At 47.6% G+C, this 19,941-nt stretch overlaps 1 protein-coding gene across 3 annotated transcripts in view; it reads left to right on the top strand.

Annotated features, from left to right (window-relative positions):
• The window catches only part of epha4b (eph receptor A4b), a 107,263-nt gene that overhangs the window by 42,065 nt on the left and 45,257 nt on the right, over positions 1-19,941 (top strand). For all 3 annotated transcript variants that reach the window (XM_056292979.1, XM_056292980.1, XM_056292981.1), the window contains 4 exons: positions 4,692-4,847; positions 10,434-10,769; positions 11,816-11,928; positions 13,347-13,509. In XM_056292979.1, the coding sequence (XP_056148954.1) occupies positions 4,692-4,847; positions 10,434-10,769; positions 11,816-11,928; positions 13,347-13,509 (768 nt within the window). The remainder of the gene's footprint in view (positions 1-4,691; positions 4,848-10,433; positions 10,770-11,815; positions 11,929-13,346; positions 13,510-19,941) is intronic.

The following is a 19,941-nucleotide window of genomic DNA, read 5'->3' as shown; positions in this document are numbered from 1 at the left end:
AACAACCATTAGAAACGAAATGAAAATAAAAGCTAGTGGAAAATATAAAACCATAATGACCCTGCTAGGAACAGACTCATTTGGGCAAATAACTTCCTGATCGGCTCGAGAATGAAACGCACACATTTATGTGCAAAGTCTTCCAAGAGGTGATTTCCGTCTACGCTCCATTGCAAAACAGATAAATAGTAGAAAAATATGTTCATGGACGACATACACGTTGCATTGTTTAATATGCGGTACAGCTGAGCATCGAACGTTGTGTGTGCCCCCATGTGTAGACAAGCCCTCCTTTTTAAAGAAAAGTACAGCGCCCCCCCACCCCACCCCAACCTTAACCCCAACCCCCATGCTCTCAGCTAAGCCTTGTTTACCCAATAGCATGATTACATGTTTACCCTGTTGAAAACATGTATCACGGACTGGCACACGCACACACACACACACACACACACACACACACACACACACACACACACACACACACACACAGATTCAACCCCAGTGGCCTTAAGAGCCGTCAGATTCCATTTTGTCAGATTTCTCCACTGACGCTTGATGTATCAATTTTTAAGTAGTTGCACCGAACAAGCACCCGGGTAGCCCACACAGACACAAGGGTGTAACAACACACACACGCACGCACGCACACACACACACACACACACACACACACACACGGACACAGACTGCTCTGTGCTCAGAGAACTGTGGCACTCGAGGGGGACTAGAAGGGTTCCATCTTCTGCCTGTTGCCATGGTGACCATTATGGTGCTTGACTCCCCTGGGCCAGCAAGCTTTACACAACTTCCCTCTCAAACAAATTCACACACACACACACACACACAGAGGTTTAGCCTGGTACTCTTGCCGGCGTAGAAGGTGTTCTCTGTCTCTCCTCTCTGGCCTTTACGGTGACGTTAGCAGGGAGCCGGTGTTTGACTTGAACCAAGCACGACGGAAAGCAGAACAGCACAATTAACATTTAAACTAGCAGGAGGCGCTGGAAAGAGGAGCAGAGGGAGGAGAAGCCGGACAGCCAGGGGAGAGGGAGAGGACGTTTATCCCGGGACGTGTTGCTGATGTCATCGCGTGCTCGGGGGCGCCGCTCGGATGAAGGCCACCGCCTGAATTTAGAGACCGCGCCTGTAAATGTCAGGAGGTGTGCGGGATAGAGATATATTTTTGTGCGTTTGCTGGGGGTGCCACTTATGGAAAGTTTGCAACTGAAACTGTTGTGTGACGCAACATGTTGTGTGACTCTTCTCTTCAACTTGTAGTCAGAGCAGGACCCCTGCAATGCACTCTCATACATATCTGAGTTGTAAAGCTACACTTTTGGGGTTTGTGTGTGTGTGTGTGTGTGTGTGTGTGTAAGTGTGTAATGTTTTCGTAGTTGAAACGATGGGCGGTTCCCGTCTCAGCCGGCGCGGTGACTGAGGGTGTGTCCTGAGTAGTGGCACTATATCATATCTAAGAGCTATCGATTGGCATAAACACACTGACTCTCTCCGGTGGTGGGATGAATATTTAATAAGATACTGGATCTGAAGCTGCTCTTTGTCTCTGGAAGGCGCACAACAACACACACACACATGCACACACACACAAACACACCATACTTGGTCTGAATCCCACGCTTAATGTTATTCACTTTGGAAATTGGTTCATATTTTTCGCTCCACATTACTTTCTTTTTTCCCTATGAAGCAGAACTTTTCTTTCGCTGTGTGTGTGCGTGCATGTGTGTGTGTGTGTGTGTGTGTGTGTGTGTGTGTGTGTGTGTGCTCACTGCTTGCGTGTGTGTGCAGTGTCTCACCACTTGTACCTTTTTCATATGTATGGTAAATCATTAATCATAAGGGAACTGAGTCAAGAAACATGTTTCCCGTGGGATATGGGACTGGGAGTAGTTCTAGAAAGGGGGCAGAGGAGGAGAGACAGTAGTTGTGTGTGTGTGGGGGGGGGGGCTGAAGTGGGAGAGAGAATGGGACGGCAAAGGAAAAAGAGAATCGGAAGCGTAACAGAGCGCTTCCCGCCGGAGGAGAAGCGGGCAGCTCCACTCCTGGGCCGCCGAGCCAACCGTCTTGCACAGGGTTTTTTTTTTTTGATCGGGTTGTTGTGCGGACGCCAGGCCTGGCGCGGCTTCGCCCCGTCTGTCCTGAAGCACTGGGGTCCTTTTGTGTCCCTGCGGTCAGCCGTCCCCCTGAGCCAGGTCCCTCCGGATGAAATGCACCCCCCCCCCCCAGAGAAAAGATGCTTTTCCAACCAGCTCCCATAGCCTAGCAAAGAGCTGACGGAGCCCAGGAAAATACAAGCACACACACACACACACACACACACACACATGCACACAATTGCACACACTCGCACAGTGCATGCACTGTGCGAGCTGTCAGGAAGGAGGGAAAGGGAGCAGAGGCCTTTTGAGAATTCTTTCTTCCTTTCCTTCACTCGCTCTTTCTCACTCTCATTTTGTCTCTCCTTCTGAGCTACTGTCCTTCTCTTCATTTCTCTCACTCTTTCTCTCTTTTGCACACACACACACACCCACACACACACACACATGCATATCCACCTCCGCCAATGTTCCCTCAGGTCTGCTGGGGATTGTGCGGGTGGACCGCGCTCCCCTATGATGAATGATTTGCCTAAAAATACTGTGTGTGTATACGAAGGAGCACAGCGCCCAGGCGGAAGGACCTACCGCCACCGTGAGGAATCGCGCTACTTCCAGGCCACTTCCGTATTTCTTCTACTTCGGGCAAACCGCCGCATTGTGGGCTTGTGTGTCGGCGAGTGTGTGTGTGTGTCTGAGCGAGATAATTTACGGCTTTTCCGAGGCAAGCGACATCTAGCTTGATTAAATTGGTGACCTTTACCACCAGCACAAGCAATCAGTGTGTGTACACACAGTCACACAGACACACACACACACGTGCGCATGTACGATCTCCGCCGATTCAACACGTGCTCACGCAACGACGCCCGGCTCATGAACACGCAATCTGCGGCAGGCGGAATCTATCACGCCATCGATCTGGCCCGCACGCACTCGCATAGGAGCGCGCACGCACATCGAATTACATTTGTGACACACTCATTTTCCTTATGGTGTTTTACGGTGTGAGACCATTTACCACCGCATGAGAAAAAGGCATGGCGTGTGAGGTGGGAATACAAGGCCCATGAATATATAAATAAATACATGCATAATCTATAGTCAGATTACCGGAGAGGAACGCCTGGAATTCCATTTCGCCGCCTCGGAGGCAAAAGAGGAGGTCTCCCCGCCCCCCATCTGCTGTGCCGCCACTGCGGTAAGTGGCTGCGTGGCCCCTCCAACCCATGTTTTAGAACTTCCTGTTGTGACTAATATGCAGCCACTGCAACGTCCGCGACTGTAGTCGCGTCATGTTATTGTGCCCATCATTGTGACTGGAGCTGTGTAGTGTGCTGTGCCCCCTGTTGCCTGAAGACCTAATCCTTATATGATGTGGGTGAATTGACCTAATCCTTATATGATGTGGATGACAGTTGAACTAGTGTTGTGCAACAGTGCAGTATATAATGACCCTGTATTTTTGTTTGCCACTGGCTCGACATAATATTATTGTAGTCCTACTGCCACAACATATTAAATCAAGCTCTCTTTTTTTTCCCAAGTCTTTCCCGTGGTTGTTACACCGCATCATGAAAACCGACATTTTTATTATCCCATCACGTAGCAGTACCTACAGTAAAGTATCAGATTTCTTTTATGTTCTGATGTGGGATTTTGTAGCCCTGTGTTTCTTTTTTCTACCATTATCTTATATATTCCACTTCCAGTGTGGGAAGATGGCTGCGCGAACTCATGTTTGTGACGGCCTCGCGCAGTACCGTCCACGCAGTGTCTTTGTCCATGTCTGCATCTAAGTTTTGTCTTCGTTTGATGGCTGGGAGAGCTGGCGCTGGATCGGCTGGGTTGAGCTTGGTCTGATGCCTCCTGTGGGCCCAGGGACCACAGCCCTGCCTGGATCTGCGCCCGAAGAGTCTGACAGGATGCAGAAGCAGGGCGGGCTAAGCTAACTGCTAGCCCATGCAGACCGGCAGTTCCGATAATACCGAGGGCGATCTGATGGCGGCCTCACCTGGCATTGACTGTGTTTTTGGTGTTGTCGTATGGAGTGCGGGGAGGTGTATCGAGGGTGTCTGGCTGGGAGAGCTGGCGTTGGATCGGCAGGGGGAGCTTGGTCTGCTGTGTCCGGTGGGCCCCGGGACCACGGCCCTACTTGGAGCTGCACCTGAAGAGGAAACACCGAGGGCGGTCTGGCAGGATGCGGAAGCGGGGCAGGCTAAGCTAACTAGCTTGCTAGCCCATGCAGACAGTCATGCTGGCATTCGCTCTCTTGGACAGTGAATTTTTTTTTTGATATGTTGGATATATGTGTTTTTGTAGTTTTTTTTGTAGTTTGGATATATGTGTTCTTGTGTCTTTGTGTTGCACTGCTATGGACTGGGGGAAATGATATTTCATTTCATTTCATGTGCGAATGTGCATGGAATGAAATGACAAATAAATGTTCCTGATTTCTGATTCCTGACATGCTCGTGTACAGTGTAATATTTTGACCCCCCTGTGTTGTGACAAATCTTGCAACCCTAATATGTGTTTTCCTTTGTGTGTTTGTCTATATGACCTGAACAGCCTGCAGACCGGGTACCTATAAGGCCTCAGCCACCGACGCCTATTGCACCAAATGTCCCCCACACAGCTCCTCCCACCAAGAGCAAGCCTCCGAATGTGTCTGTGAAAAAGGCTACTACCGTGCTGAGACTGACCCGCGCTCCATGGCCTGCACACGTAAGTGAATCACCGCACACCCAGTTGTAGAACAGCACAGCACATGTACACATACACATATGTACAGTTCAATAATGCACAATGTAAACATGCACAAAGAAGTATGCAGATTTAAGATAGTTCCTACCTGCACGAAATGCAGTATTCACTATGTTCTTCATGGTTAAGTCATTGCATTAAAGTGTTCCTTTTTGTAGCCCATATTTGTATTATGTCAGTTGAGTCAGTGACTTTCCAGTTAGTTACACAATGGATTGATCGTCATTCATAAGTCATGACCTTCTTGCAAAAACAGTGAACACACTGTGTTGTGGCTGCCTAATGGCATTCTCCATCCATCCATCCATCCATCCATCCATCCATCCATCCATCCATCCATCCATCCATCCATCCATCCATCCATCCATCCATCTAGCCATCCATCCATCCATCGAACCTTCGATCCATCCATCCATCCATCCATCCAACCTTCCATCCATCCATCCATCCTTCCAACCATCTAGCCATCCATCCATCCATCCATCCATCCATACATCCATCCATCCATCCATCCATCCATCCATCCATCAAACCTTCGATCCATCCATCCATCCATCCATCCATCCATCCATCCATCCATCCATCCATCCATCCATTCATCCTTCCAACCAGTAAATAGCTCTATCTAATATCTATACAGTTTTCTCTCTCGTGTACACACTCTTTTTCTCTTTCTCACTCTTCCTCTTTATGTCGCTGTCTCTTTCTCTGTATCTCCCCCAGAAACACACACACACACAGACTCACGACAATAGACAAAGCCACATCTTCACATCACTGACAGCAAGGGGGAGAGTAAAGGGGAAGGGAGTGATTCCAAGCAGAAGAGAAGTACAGGGAGAGATGGATGATGATGGAGGTTAGGGTATAGGGGCTACAGAGAAGGACAGAGACACGGGGGGGGGGGGAGAGCGAGAGAGAGAGAGAGAGAGAGAGAGAGAGAGAAAGAAAGGGAGAACTACAGAAACACACACACATGCACACACAGACACTCCTGCACACATACAAGACTCAAACCCATTATCAGGTTACGGTAGATTACACTCATTAATCGTTGCAGCAGGTGAGATGTGACAGGTGATATCAGATGGAAATGAGCAATGGTTTGTGCAGACGTGTGCACGCACACACACATTCACACGCGCACACACGCGCAAACAGTAATCCTAGTGTCCCACTCAATCTTTTCACCAGTGTATCGCTCTTCTGAATGAATGAGGGTATGGAGAGGGATGGAGGGCTAAGATATGAGGAAATGAGAGGAGAAAGGTGAAAGTCATTGCAATATGGGAGATGGGGAGAAACACTTGAGGCAAAGAGAAGAACAACAGAGGAAATAGTGGCCTGTTGACGTTATATGATCAAAATGACATAAAAGCGCAGATTAAGACCAAGAAATAATCAAGATGGACAGATATATAGATGTGTATGGCATAGAGACAAGAGCTGATGTAGGAAAGGTAGAAGAAGGGAAGATAAAGACCACCGGGCCTCATGCCTCTAACCGGAGATTGATGACTGACAGCCTCAATTATCCCATCGTAGCCTCCATTACCCACACCCAGTGCACACCCAACACACACACACACACACGCACCCTGCTGCTCTTTAAAGAGGTTTTCTGCCGGACAAACTAATCAGCAGAGTCCCAGGCTTGGCCAAATCCCTCTGGGGTCCACCTCACAGCCAAGACCTGATGAGATGTCATCAGGCTGATTGGTAGACCAGCAGGACCATCGAGAAAGGGTCCTTTGCTCCTACATACCTTCTTGTGCTGTTTAGGTGCATGATTATGTCCGCTCGGACTGATGACTACTGTGTAAGTCTGCGTCACAGCTAGACACCTGAAGACCCCCAGATATTTGTATGTGAGCACGCACAATGGCAGACACACGTATAGAAAGTGAACACACAATCAAGCTAGTCACAGAAAGTTGAATCAGTTCATCTGGACACAATGTTTATTGGGAGAAACGTTTTTAAGTGACCTCTTCAGTCCAAACTGACTGCAGGTATCCCCACCCTTATAAACAATACAGTGGCATAAACGACCAAAAACAACAGTCGGTTTCATATGCAGATTACCGTGGCCATTAACTAGAGGTACAATGACCATGTGTACTGTTTCCAGAGGATTGGGAAATGGTTGCAATCACAGCATTGTAAGATGGTGACAGATGTATTCTTAGCCCCCCCCCCCCCCCCCGGTTCAGGGATGGTTGTTCCCTCTTCACATAGATGGCCTCTTTGACTCCCCGTTCAAACCAGCGTTCCTCCCTAACAAGGATGTGCACATCCTCATCCTTGAAAGAGAGACTGACATGAACACATTTTTTAACATTGGGAATTTGAATCACAACCGAAAATATGTGTGGTTTTAAGAATTCAAATCTATTGGCTACTGTCTTCCTGGGTGGGTGGGGCTTGGTACCGCTCGTCACTTGTTATTTACAAAAAATGTCGGAGAGTGAGAGGGAGATCCTCTGCGAGGATTACAGTTTCGAGGAGGAGGATTTGGTGATACAAATAACTGTTAGATGATAGATATTTAGACTGATAGATAGATAGCAATACATCGTAGCAAGGTCAATAATAAATTCTCAGCAAAATAGCACAAACTTGAGCTAAGTAGCTAGCAGGAGGGGGTGAAAGAACGGCTTCTCCGTGGTTTTATAGCATCTCGCTACGGACACGCCCTATATGCAAATTGACTGGTGTCTATGTATCTACCGGCACAATTTGTCATTGGACACCATCGACAGTCAATCACAGATCTCTCTCGAGTGGCTGCAGACGCACTGTTTTTGGCCACTGAATCTCTCCGTGGTCACATTCCAACTCGGAACACAGCCTGTCAATAGGAATTTTCAGATTTTGATATCATTATCCCTTGAAGGAGTGGCCACCGGCCTGTAGATGGGTGTAGGCTGCGGAGTCCTGGCCTGACACATTAGCTCTTCTGTGTTGTGCCATCACAACAACTGTAATGGTCATGGCAATTTGCATATGAAACTTTTCGGTCATTATATAACTGTATTGTGTATAAGGGTGGGGATACCTGCAGTCAGTTGAGACTGAAGAGGTCACTTAGATGAGTGATGAAACGTCTCTCTCCATAACCGTTGTGTCCAGATGAACTGACTCAACTTTCAGCGAGTTTCTTACCTGAATTATTGAGCATGTATAAAGACACAAGCAAGCTGGGATTTATGTTCACGACGGTCATATAGTAGAGGAAAAGGCTACCATTATGAACTGTTTCAAGAAGATTTTGAAGAGAATTATTCAGAGAGTAGCAGCCTGTGCATGTTTAATGATAAAATATTGTGAATTTTCCTGTGCCGCTTCAGACGAAAACCCACTTTACAGCAGAATCCAAATACAATATACAGTATGATCTCTCAACATTTTGATAAATATATGAACGTGATCGCAAGCTCGTATGAAGCTTGAATAAACAGAATTTATAATGTTGTCAAGAGACACTTTTGTGAAGTTATCCCTTTGATAATGATGTCAGCGCTGATGTCAGCGTTGTTGAGTCAAACGGCAGTTTTCTTGGCTTTAGTTCATCGCATCTCGAGAAGTTCCAGATGTGGAAATGTACCCCTAGTCACAAAAGAATCACTTGAGTACTGTCGCTGTTCATCCTCGTCATCTCTACTGAGCCGCTCCTGCAAGTGGCGAACACGGCATACGAGGCGAGAATTTTTGGCCTCGTCACCATTGTGGCTTCGGTGAAAACGATGATCTAATGTGATATGGGAAAAAAACCTGTGACACACATGGGGTACTAAAACTTAGAAGTTAGCTGGGAAAAAAAGAGTGATGGAGTTGCTGGAAGGGTGGCAAAGTGATTTTGGATCAAGCTAAACTGAAGGGCACGTATTACAGTTTTCCGTGTTTGAAGAAGTTGCTTGTGAAATGGCTGAGATGTCAGTCGCTGTTTCGCATGCGAGTCATATAGGATGGTCTGCACGAAGAATGAAAAAAATAAATAACAAAATGCACCTGACCTGCAATTTGATAGCAAGAGAGAGCTGAACTGTCAGTCACTTTTAAAAAGTCTCCACCCGGGGGCGTCCGGGCAGTGTAGCAGTCTATTCCATTGCCTACCAACATGGGAAATTGCCGGTTCGAGTCCCCGTGTTACCTCCGGCTTGTGGGTATGCGTCCTGGTCGCTGCAATAGTGCCTCCTCTGGTTGGTCAGGGCGCCTATTTGGGGGGGGGGGGTTTAACCGGGGAGAATAGCGTGATCCTTCCACACGCTACGTTCCCCTGGTGAAATTCCTCACTGTCAGGTGTTCATCGTTTTCACTGTCAGGTGAAAAGAAGCAGCTGGTGACTCCACATGTATTGGAAGAGGCATGTGGTAGTCTGCAGCCCTACCCAGATCAGCAGAGGGGGTGGGTTGATTGGTCGGGTGCAGTTGGGGAGAAAAGGGGGAGGGGGGAATCTCCACCCAGCCACAACCCATCCATTCTGTCTGTCTAGACCTGCACTCACACCAAAAGCTTCATGAGCGCTCGTGGCTTCTCTGGTTGCTAGTTGCTCGATGCTAGCATTCTTGCAGTTCGGCTTTGCCCAATCGCTTATCAAGTTTTTTTTTTTTTTCGTTTAAATTTTCCCCCCTTTCTCTCCCCAGATGTACTTGGCCAATTACCCTATTTTCCCAAGCCATCCCAGTCTTGCTCCACCCCCTCTGCCGAGCCGGGGAGGGCTGCAGACTACCACATGCTTCCTCTGATACATGTGGAGTTGCCAGCCGGTTTTTTTCACCTGACAGTGAGGAGTTTTACCAGGGGGGCGTGGCACGTGGGAGGATCACGCTATTCCCCCCAGTTCCCCCTCCCCCCCGAACAGGCGCCCCGACCGACCAGAGGAGGAGCTAGTGCAGCGACCAGAACACATACCCACATCCAGCTTCCCACCTGCAGACACGGCCAATTGTGGCTGTAGGAATGCCCGACCAAGCCGGAGGTAACACAGGGATTCGAACCAGCGATCCCCATGTTGGTAGGTGACGGAATAGACTGCTATGCTACCCAGACGCCCTGCTTGTCAAGTTTTTAATAGAGCTGTTACAGCTGGAAGACATCCCTGAAGCTGCAAGTACGTCATCGCTAATTTGCATAAAGCTAGCCTCAGCTAAACTTCAACTCTACACTCCGGGTACTGGTATGTACCCGCTCCTCGTTGCCAGCTCTCATTGAAAATGGATGACTGCTGACTGCTTTTGCTGCTCATGACTACGCGGGTTTGAGTGCAACTTTAAAGAGACTGACCTATTTGAGGCTAGGCAGAGATACAGCGAGGCAGATCGAGAGAAATAAAAGCGGGAACAAATGATGCATGAGGCCTGAAAGGCGTCTTTGAGAAAACTGACGTTATTTTCAAATGTCTTATTTTGACATGTACCTTCTCATAGGTTGGAGATGAAAATGCTCCTCATGTTTTGTTTTCTCGTTTCAGATTTGGACTCATATTTAAAATCACCTCCCTGAAGTAAGAGGTTTTTGCCACGCTCTCCCTTTTCCCCCCTGCAGGTCCTCCTTCAGCTCCAGAAAACCCCATCTCAACGGTCAACGAGACATGTGTCACGCTGGAGTGGTCCCCACCCCGAGACATGGGAGGCCGGGGAGACGTCACATACAGTCTTCACTGCAGGAAGTGCTTCGCTGACACCGGCAAATGCGCTCCCTGTGGCAGCAGTGTCCACTTTGTGCCCAGACAGTTTGGCCTTTTGTCGGCCACGGTCCTGGTCACAGACCTGCAGCCGGACTCCAACTACACCTTCATCATCGAGAGCCAGAACGGAGTTTCTGACTTGAGCCCCTCGCCCAGAGGGGTGGTGGTGGTTAATGTCACCACATCACAGACAGGTGAGAGGCATGCCATCCCAATGAGAAAAACAAACAAAAAGAAAAAATAGAGTACAAACACTGTCAGTATCTACACAAAAATAACTTCTGTCCCCTGAAATGTAGATTTTCAAGGTATGGCTGCATGTTTGCTGACAGTTTACTGCTCATTCTCATATTTTCTATGTAGACTGAATTGAAAAGTTCAAGTTTTACAAAATACATAGACCGGTCAGAAAAAAACAATAGACTAGTGTGAAATATTTGTTTATATCAGTGGTTCTCAGTCCGGTGCTCGAGTACTTCCAATAGAGAACCAGCTGTATTGGATGTACCCAAGGACCAGCTTGAGGATCACTGGTTTGTATCTTGGATAAAATAATTTTCGTTGGATTTTCAAGAATGTCTTAATTATCTTTATCATGTCATGCGCACACTTTTTTGTTGTTTTTACACGTAAACTGTGAATTCACTGCTGTAGCGCTCTGATATAAAAAATGACGGCTCTCCATGAGTACCTTCATCCATACACACCCACATGCACATCTGGCAAGGTGGGGTGACTTGGTGCAACGCTTCACTTTTTCACTAAAACACACACACACACATATCCAACCCACGTGCACATGTGCACACACGCATGCACAAATAACATACGTAACTGGTTTGCACTCAGAGTGCACATATAGTACATCCCATGCACACGGGAAAATGCTGTAATCATACGTGTGGAAACCACCTACACACTTCCTGAGCGCCACTCGGTGCCCTCTCATTAGATAAAACTACATGACGAGCGATCCGGTGTCGTACTCAGGTTACACACACACACACGTGCTCGGAGGAGCGCACACACCAACTATTTCCCAGTCTGTTACTGCCGTCATCATGACGCAGAAGATATCCATCTAAAAGTACTGTTCTTCACCCCCTTCTCTCCCTCCTCCCTCTTTTGATCTCTGCCTCTCTATGCTTTTTTCCTCACATCTTTCAACCTGGTTTTCTCCGTCTGTCTCTGTCTCTCATCCTCTTTTCTTGTCGCTGCCTTGTGTGTCCTCTCTCCCTAGTGAGTGTGGTGCTGAAGGAGAGGAGGAGTAAGGACAGCGTGACATTGGCATGGCAGGGTCCAGACAGGCCCGATGGAGCGATAGTGGAGTATGAGGTCATCTATTACGAGAAGGTGAGACACACAAATGCAGGCAAACACTCGCTTTGTCCTCACTCTCTCTCTCTCTCTCTCTCGCTCTCTTGCTCTCTCTCGCTCTCTTTCTCTCTCAAATTCAAATTTGCTTTATTGGCATGAAAGCATTCTTATATTGCCAAAACATTAATAACATATACAAAATACTTAATGTCTCTCTCTTGCTCTCTCTCACTCCCTCCCTCTTGCTCTCTGTCTCTCTCTTGCTCTCTCTCTCTCACTCTCTCTCTTTGTCTCTCTCTCTCGCTCTCTCTCTCTCTCTTGCTCTCTCTCTCTTTCTCTCTTTCTCTCTCGCTCTCTGTCTCTCTCTTGCTCTCTCGCTCTCTCTCACCCTCTCTGTCTCTCTCTTGCTCTCTCTCACCCTCTCTGTCTCTCTCGCTCTCTCTCTTGCTCCTTCTCTCTCTTGCTCGCTTGTTCTCTCTCTGTCTCTATCTCTCTGTCTCTCTCTCTGTCTGTCTGCCTCTCTCTCTTTCTTGCTCTCTCTCCTTTCCTCTGCTCCCTTCCTAATATGTTTTGTTGTTTAAAACATGTGTCGACTAATTTAACTGTACGTAGATTTGGCCTTAGGGCGTCTCTGGAATGACTTGTTCATCTTTACACCATCACAGAAAAACATAAACGACCCTCTTTTCTCCCCCCCTCTCTTTTCTCTGTCACATGTCTCTCTCTCCCGCACTATCTCTCCCCTTGTCTATCTCCCTCACGTCTCCTCGTTGCTCACACCAAGCCAATTAACCACACATCTGTCGGAGAAACCTTGTAAAACAGAGCCAGTGTGATGAAATTAAGCCTGTGTGTGTGTGTGTGTGTGTGTGTGCGTGTGCGTGTGCGTGTATGTATGTGTGTGTGTGTCTTGGCAGGCATTTGCAGTTAAATAGTGTTAATCCATGTCGTAGAGCGTCTTCCATTAGGTGGAGTATCACACTCTCTGCAGGGAATCAGCTTACGGACAGGACAAGACACACTTATTCTTTATTCATCCTCCTACACGGACACGGACACACACATGCATGTGTGGACACACGCACACGCACATCCACTAACTGCAGCACGGGAGCTCACACAGCGTAGCGCTGAGGTTAATGCTCACAAGTCGCCCTGGTGTGGCGAGGATAAGATACGGCACTTGACAGATGCTGGTATATAAGTGTCGGCACACGCTCCAGCGAGGAGCAAATGAAAACGTAGTGAAGTGTGCATGGCCCCAAAAGAAGTGTAACTGTTTTCAGATTCAGTTTTATCTACCCATTCTTACACACTCTCCTGCATGCAGTCTAAACCTCTGCTTTTTCATCCATCTCTTTAACTCTGTCCCGCTCCTCGTGGTGATGGTGGACAAGATTAACTTCCCTTTTAAATCCTCTTCTACTCTGTGTTTCCCCGCCATCCCTCTCCAGAACCAGCGGGAGCAGAACTACACAGTCCTGAAGACTCGCTCTAACATGATGACGGTGGACGGGCTGAAACCCGGGACCACCTATGTGTTCAGGGTCAGGGCTCGAACTGATGGCGGCTACGGCAGCTATGGAGGAGAGATCGAACTGGAGACCAGCCATGAAGGTAAACATGAAGAGGCTTCCCCCCCCCCTCCCTTTTTTTCTCCCCAATTGTATCCAGCCAATTACCCCACAATTACCCATCCTAGTCGCTACTCCACCCCCTCTGCTGATCCGGGGAGGGCTGCAGACTACCACGTGCCTCCTCCAATACATGTAGATCCGCCAGCTGCTTCTTTTCACCTACAGTGGGGAGTTTCACCAGGGGGTCAAAGCGCGTGGGAGGATCACGCTATTCCCCCCAGTTCCCCTCCCCCTCTCCCCCAAACAGGTGCCCCGACCAACCAGAGGAGGCGCTAGTGCAGCGACCAGAACACATACCCACATCCAGCTACCCTTCCCAATTGGTAGCTGGATGTGTCTGTAGGGACACCCGACCAAGCCAGCGGTAACACGGGAATTCGAACCAGCAATCTCCACGTTGGCAGGCAACGGAATAGACTGCTACGCTACCCGGATGCCCGAAGAGGCTTATTTTTTATGCTAGACTTAGACTGCTGATGTTGTTGTTTCTCCCGGCTCCCCTTTTTTATTCTCTCTAGATCTGACCTTGTTTCTCTTCTACTGTACATGCAAGTGTTGATTCTACCCACAATCAGATGTGTGTCTAGTTCCCATTTCTAACATTGTCAAAAATTTTCTAGCTCTTTGCCAGGCGAAGAGCGAAAGAGCACACTGTATGACGGCATATCAAAACCAAAATCCACGAGTGCAAATGATACCCATGCGCGCAGATGTAGAGGAGCCGTGTGTGCAGCTCAAACAGCCACGCACGCAAATTATTCTTGCGAGTGCTTTCACAGTGCTTTCTCTGCTCATGAGAGCAGTATTGTAACCCGTGAGGAGAAACCCACGCTTTGAGCTGTTGTAGAATTCAAAGGAGCGTGTGACTATTATCCCCGAGTGCACAACAACTGTAATTGCTCTCTTGTTCGCAAAACTTTCACCTGCTCGCTGGCGAGTGGTTCTTCTTTTTGCCAGATAGTGGGGGGACCCAGTCACCATTGTATCCCTAAATATAAATGGATACAGTCCTCGTCTTTGGACAGCTATGTACGGCAACACCACTTGGACAAACCACGTATATCGCAGGTTAAATAAGAAATGCAAAGCTAAGGGGCATCCGGGTAGCGTGGCGGTCTATTCTGTTGCCTACCAACACAGGGATCACCGGATCCAGTCCCCGTGTTACCCCCGGCTTGGTCAGGCATCCCTACAGACACAATTGGCCGTGTCTGTGGGTGGGAAGCTGGGTGTGGGTATGTGTCCCGGTCGCTGCACTAGCGCCTCCTCTGGTCAGTCAGGGCACCTGTTCAGGAGGGAACTTGGGGGAAATAACGTGATCCTACCACGCGCTACGTCCCCCTGGTGAAACGCCTCACTGTCAGGTGAAAAAAAAGTGGCTGGCGACTCCACATGTATCGGAGGAGACATGTGGTAGTCTGCAGCCCTCCACCGGATCGGCAGAGGAGGTGGAGCAGTGACTGGGACTGCTTGGAATTGTAGGGTAATTGGCCGGGTACAATTGGGGAGAAAAAAGGGGGAAATAAAATACAAAAAGAAATGCAAAGCTAAACATGGGGTAGAATAAATTTGTATTTTTGGCTGGATCAGGCCAGCGGGCCAGCGGGCCAGCCCTACAAACACAAATATCCCTGACTGACTGACTGACTGACTGAGTGATCAGTTTGAAATGACTGGGCTGCTGTATCAAGTAACCAGTGGTAAACACAGAACTGGGTGTTTGACTGACAGACTGAGTGAGTGACTGACTGAGTGATCAGTTTGAAGCTGCTGGATCAAGTACCAGTGGTAAACACAGAACGGGGTGTTGGCTCTTTCAAAATGAGTTGGTGCAGTATGCTAACGAGCGGAATATATTGCTGCTGGTGGATACTACTGAAACGCTCAGAATGGAACATTTTGCTACTCTTTCCACATCTGGTAGCACATTTAAAAAGTCCAGCATAGAGCAGAGTGAGAGAGAAAACAGCTCTCCATGCCCCAAGAGGCACGAGGGAGAGCGCACAGTTAAAGCATCCCAAATAACAATCACTCTGACAAAACAGTCACAGGCGAATTCACAAAGAATGGATTGCGGCCACTGATAGCACCATGAATTTGGCATCACTTGCAGCCCCTATCTGCCCCGTCTCAAGGTCCGATTCACAAAAGATGTTGTGCTTATGATATTACAACACAAACACGCCATGAAAATTTGCAGCTGTGTCCAATTTGCTGTTGTTTTGTCTTATTGCAACCTGTACCTATCTGCGAATGATTTCATCATCATCATCATCATCATCAGTTCCATAACCTGTGGAGGTCGTAGGAGCACAGCTGATGCCTCAACAGGTTGAGTCATCATTGTGTTTCAGTAGGGGGAGTGCCTGGTGGTCCCTGTCTCCTCTCAAAGTATGGATGGCTGTTGGTTTACAGAGCACTCTTCCGCCCTTTGGCAGGTTTTGTTTTTAGTCCTGCTGGGTGTCCACACACCCTCCTCACAACAACCCAGGGGTTGAAGTAGGGGTGCCGGTTTAGTCGCCGACGACCCGGCAGTTGCAGTTTAACGTCAGTCTCAGCTAAATCAAAAAATGATTCTCTTTCGAAGTATCCGCTCACAAGTGCACCTGGCATGACAGTGCCGTCTAGCGGCAGTCGCTGCTGCCATGATCACCGGACAGGCTGGGTGTCACTTACCGCCAACTCTGAAGATGCCAATAATTTTCACTCTAACTGTTTGTGGCTATTAGTGTTGGTGTTTGATTTGGACTTTTTTTTCCAATGAGGCTCATTTGCATAGACGGGGGCAAGTTTTGCACCCAGTGCATGCATATCACCAAATGTAATATGTGCAAATAGCACCGGAGCACCAGAAAAACGCTATTTGCTTGGCAGTACAGTTAGGGGGGCATTTCACCCTTTGCTGGTGCTTTGAGAATTACGCAGTTTCTTTTTGTCTTATTTGTACAAGTTTAACGGCCGCAAAAGCAAGGAGGGAGATAATTAGAATAGTTATAATTACACGCAAATTAAGTTCTCTTTCAAATTAAACATCCCAAGATGGAAAATATTGTTCTTGCAACTGCATTTATAACATTCTTTTTACTTGAACGTAGCTTAACTGTCGTGTGATATGCTACTTCAGTACACTTTAACAACAAGTATTATGGCACCACTACAGAAAGTCACAGATGAACGTTTGATATCCAGGAACTCACATTAGACACACTTGTTGAAACTTCACTGTAATACACATTTTGTGTTCCAGTTTACAACAAAGCTTTACGCTACGTACACGTATAAATTACACCTCATTCATGTGACTACACCCATATTTCCTGCTCCTTTGTTTTTATCTGTAAGCCTCTGCCTTTACCGCTTCCCTATGTCTCCTTTTTCACCGGCTTTTACTTTCATTACCTCCTCATAATGCGGTCCAGGACAGTCAGTTTTACAGTGCCCATTATGTGCTCTCCTCAAAATGTGTATTGATTCCAAACCAGTGATGTGTGTGTGTGTGTGTTTCTCGAGGGCTTTTGGGGGGGGGGGGCAGTTAATGCATAGGAGTACATAAATTACACTGTCTGTACTGCCTACAGCTGGCAAGCATTAGTTTACTAATCATTCAATTTAATAATGGCGGTAGAAAGCAGCTTTTAATTGTGTGCTATGGACATTTTACTACACATTTGTAAATCAGTCATCAGTGATGAAGATATGGAATGTACAGTTTTTTGTTTTTTTGGGGGGGGATTTTTCCCTCCTTTTTCTCCCCAATTGTACTTGGCCAATTACCCCACTCTTCCGAGCCATCCCAGTCGCTGTTCCACCCGCTCTGCCGATCTGGGCAGGGCTGCAGACTACCACATGCCTCCGATACATGTGGAGTCGCCAGCCGCTTCTTTTCACCTGACAGTCAGGAGTTTCGCCAGGGGGACGTAGCACATGGGAGAATCACGCTATTCCCCCCAGTCCCCGCGCCCTGAACAGCCACCCCAAGTGACCAGAGGAGGCACTAGTGCAGCGACCAGGACACATACCCACATCCGGCTTCCCACCTGCAGACATGGCCAATTGTGTCTGTAGGAACGCCCGACCAAGCCGGGTGTAACACAGGTATTCAAACCAGCGATCCCCGTGTTGGTAGGCAACGGAATAGACCCCCACGCCACCCGAATGCCCAAACGTACAGTGTTTTGCGTGTGTCAAGGCCAATTTCTATTTTTGTCTCAGTTTAGCTGTTATAATTCTGGTTCTCTGGGGCATACCACATGTTCCTCTCTCAAATATTAAGAGTGCTGCATTGGGCCCAGAACCCAGGTTGACAGTCACTGGTATAGGGTAACACACACACACACACACACACACACACACACACACACACACACACAGAGCTATTACTTTGGCTTCATACCGTAGATTCAAGGACAAGTTCAATGCTGCACACTATAGGATCTTGCAAATCCACCTGACCCAGTAGCAATCATATCAAGATTATCTAATCGGATCAATCTCATCGATTGTTGGAGGAGGGTGTGTATGTGTGTGCTAGAAAATTTAATAGAAGATCAATGCTTATCTGTGCCTGCCTCGGCTATTCATTTGCCTGAGAGGCGAGTACTGCTAGCGTGCCCAACACGTGTGCATGCACACACAATCACACACAGACACGCACGCCCACTCATGCTTAGCTAAGCCAGATAAATGGGGCATTTGTTTTGAGTAATGGCTCGATTGGTGTGGCGTAAAAATCGATGCGTCTTCGCAGAAAGTTCTCGGCAGTAGCCTTGTTATGTGCATTGTTAACATATCCATTTGGACGGCACAGCCAAATGGGAATGGCTCTCACGTCCATACTCATACTCTCTTAGGCAATGCAGAGCAGGCGAGAGCTTTTCATCAAGGAGCTTACTTACTATTCTGCCCACCTTCTTTGCTTTCTCTCGCCACTCTCTTTTATCTCTCTTTCTCTTCGTATCATATATCATTATATCCTTCCTTCTCTCTCTCTAACTTATTCACTCTGTCCTTATAAAATCTTGTGCACTCTCTTTTAACTTATGAGCTCCCAAACCCTGTGCTTCTTTTTCCTTCTTTTATCTTCCTCCTGCAGAACCATCCTCACTCTTTCATTGTTTTCAGGGACGTAGTTGCAAAATCTGTTCTAACTCCGGCATCAGCATCGTCATTTGAGGCGTCAGTGACGTAGTTGGTGACAAGGAAGAACCGCCGACAAGTTCAACTATGATTTTTAGTTGCCGCCTCTAGGGGGCGTGCTCTAGATGCCACTCAAAAACAAAGCTTCTATATGTGTTCTTTAGTTGTATTGCAAATGAGCTGCATTTCCCATAGCGAAGATGGCATCCCAAAATATAAGTGCAGAGGATCTTATGGACGAGGGTACGCTTTACAGTGTTTTGACTGACTCGGCTATTCAACTGTATTTATTCGAGCCAGAGTGTACAACCAAAGAAAGGCAGCGTAGAGAGGCTGAGGCTGCTGCTGCAATAGCCGAGCAAGAGGATATGGCCGGCGGGGACCATCCAGAACCTCAGCTGCCGAGAGCAAACAGTGACTGGTGGTGCTGTTGCTCAACAGAAATTGAATCATTCTGCTGCAATGAATTTCAGCGTGAGCAGGTTTTGTTGGATGCTGTCGCCGATGCCAACCCCGATACAGCCCATGAGTGCATTACTATTCATGAAAGTTTTACCCCTCACATGGACAGAGGTGTGTTGGATACTTTCTTCAGGATCCCGAAGATAAACTGGAAAAGACAACCAATGCCAGCAGGGTCGGCAGATGACCGTTGAGTGAGTACGCTGAGTTTTGGCCAACAAAGTAATAGCTAAAGGCTAGTGTGGTGACTACTAAATTGTCCCTTGGTGTGAATGTGTTGGCCCTGTGATGGACTGGTGGCCTGTCCAGGGTGTCTCCTTGCCTGCCGCCCAATGACTGCTGGTATAGGCTCCAGCATCCTGCGACCCTAAGTAGGATAAGCGACTTGGATAATGGATGGATGAATAGTGTGGTGATACATGGCAACATTAGACAAGTGGTATTCTCAACACGGTTGTACTGATTGCTTGGCAACCTCTTGTTACCTGGATAATTTTATAGTATATTTTCCCATTTCTCACAAAACTTCCCGTTGCAAGCACATTGCATCATATTGGCCTAGAAGATGCCCAGTGTATCGTCACCCTTATCTTATTTGTTGTCTTCACTTAGGTAGCTTGCGATTGCAATGACCACTGTGTTAACAACCAAAACCAGCTTAGTTGCATAATAACCGAAACCGGCGATTGGTTTAATATGCACGGCAATTTGCACATGAAACCTGTGTTAGCTCGCTGGTTGCTATGCAACTGTGCCATTTATTTATTTATTTATTTTAAATTTATTTCTGATTTTTCCCTTTTTTCTCCCAATT

The sequence above is a fragment of the Lampris incognitus genome, chromosome 14 (genome assembly GCF_029633865.1).
Source record: "Lampris incognitus isolate fLamInc1 chromosome 14, fLamInc1.hap2, whole genome shotgun sequence".
Lineage (NCBI taxonomy): Eukaryota > Metazoa > Chordata > Actinopteri > Lampriformes > Lampridae > Lampris > Lampris incognitus.
This window is presented reverse-complemented; position numbering and strand designations above follow the sequence as displayed.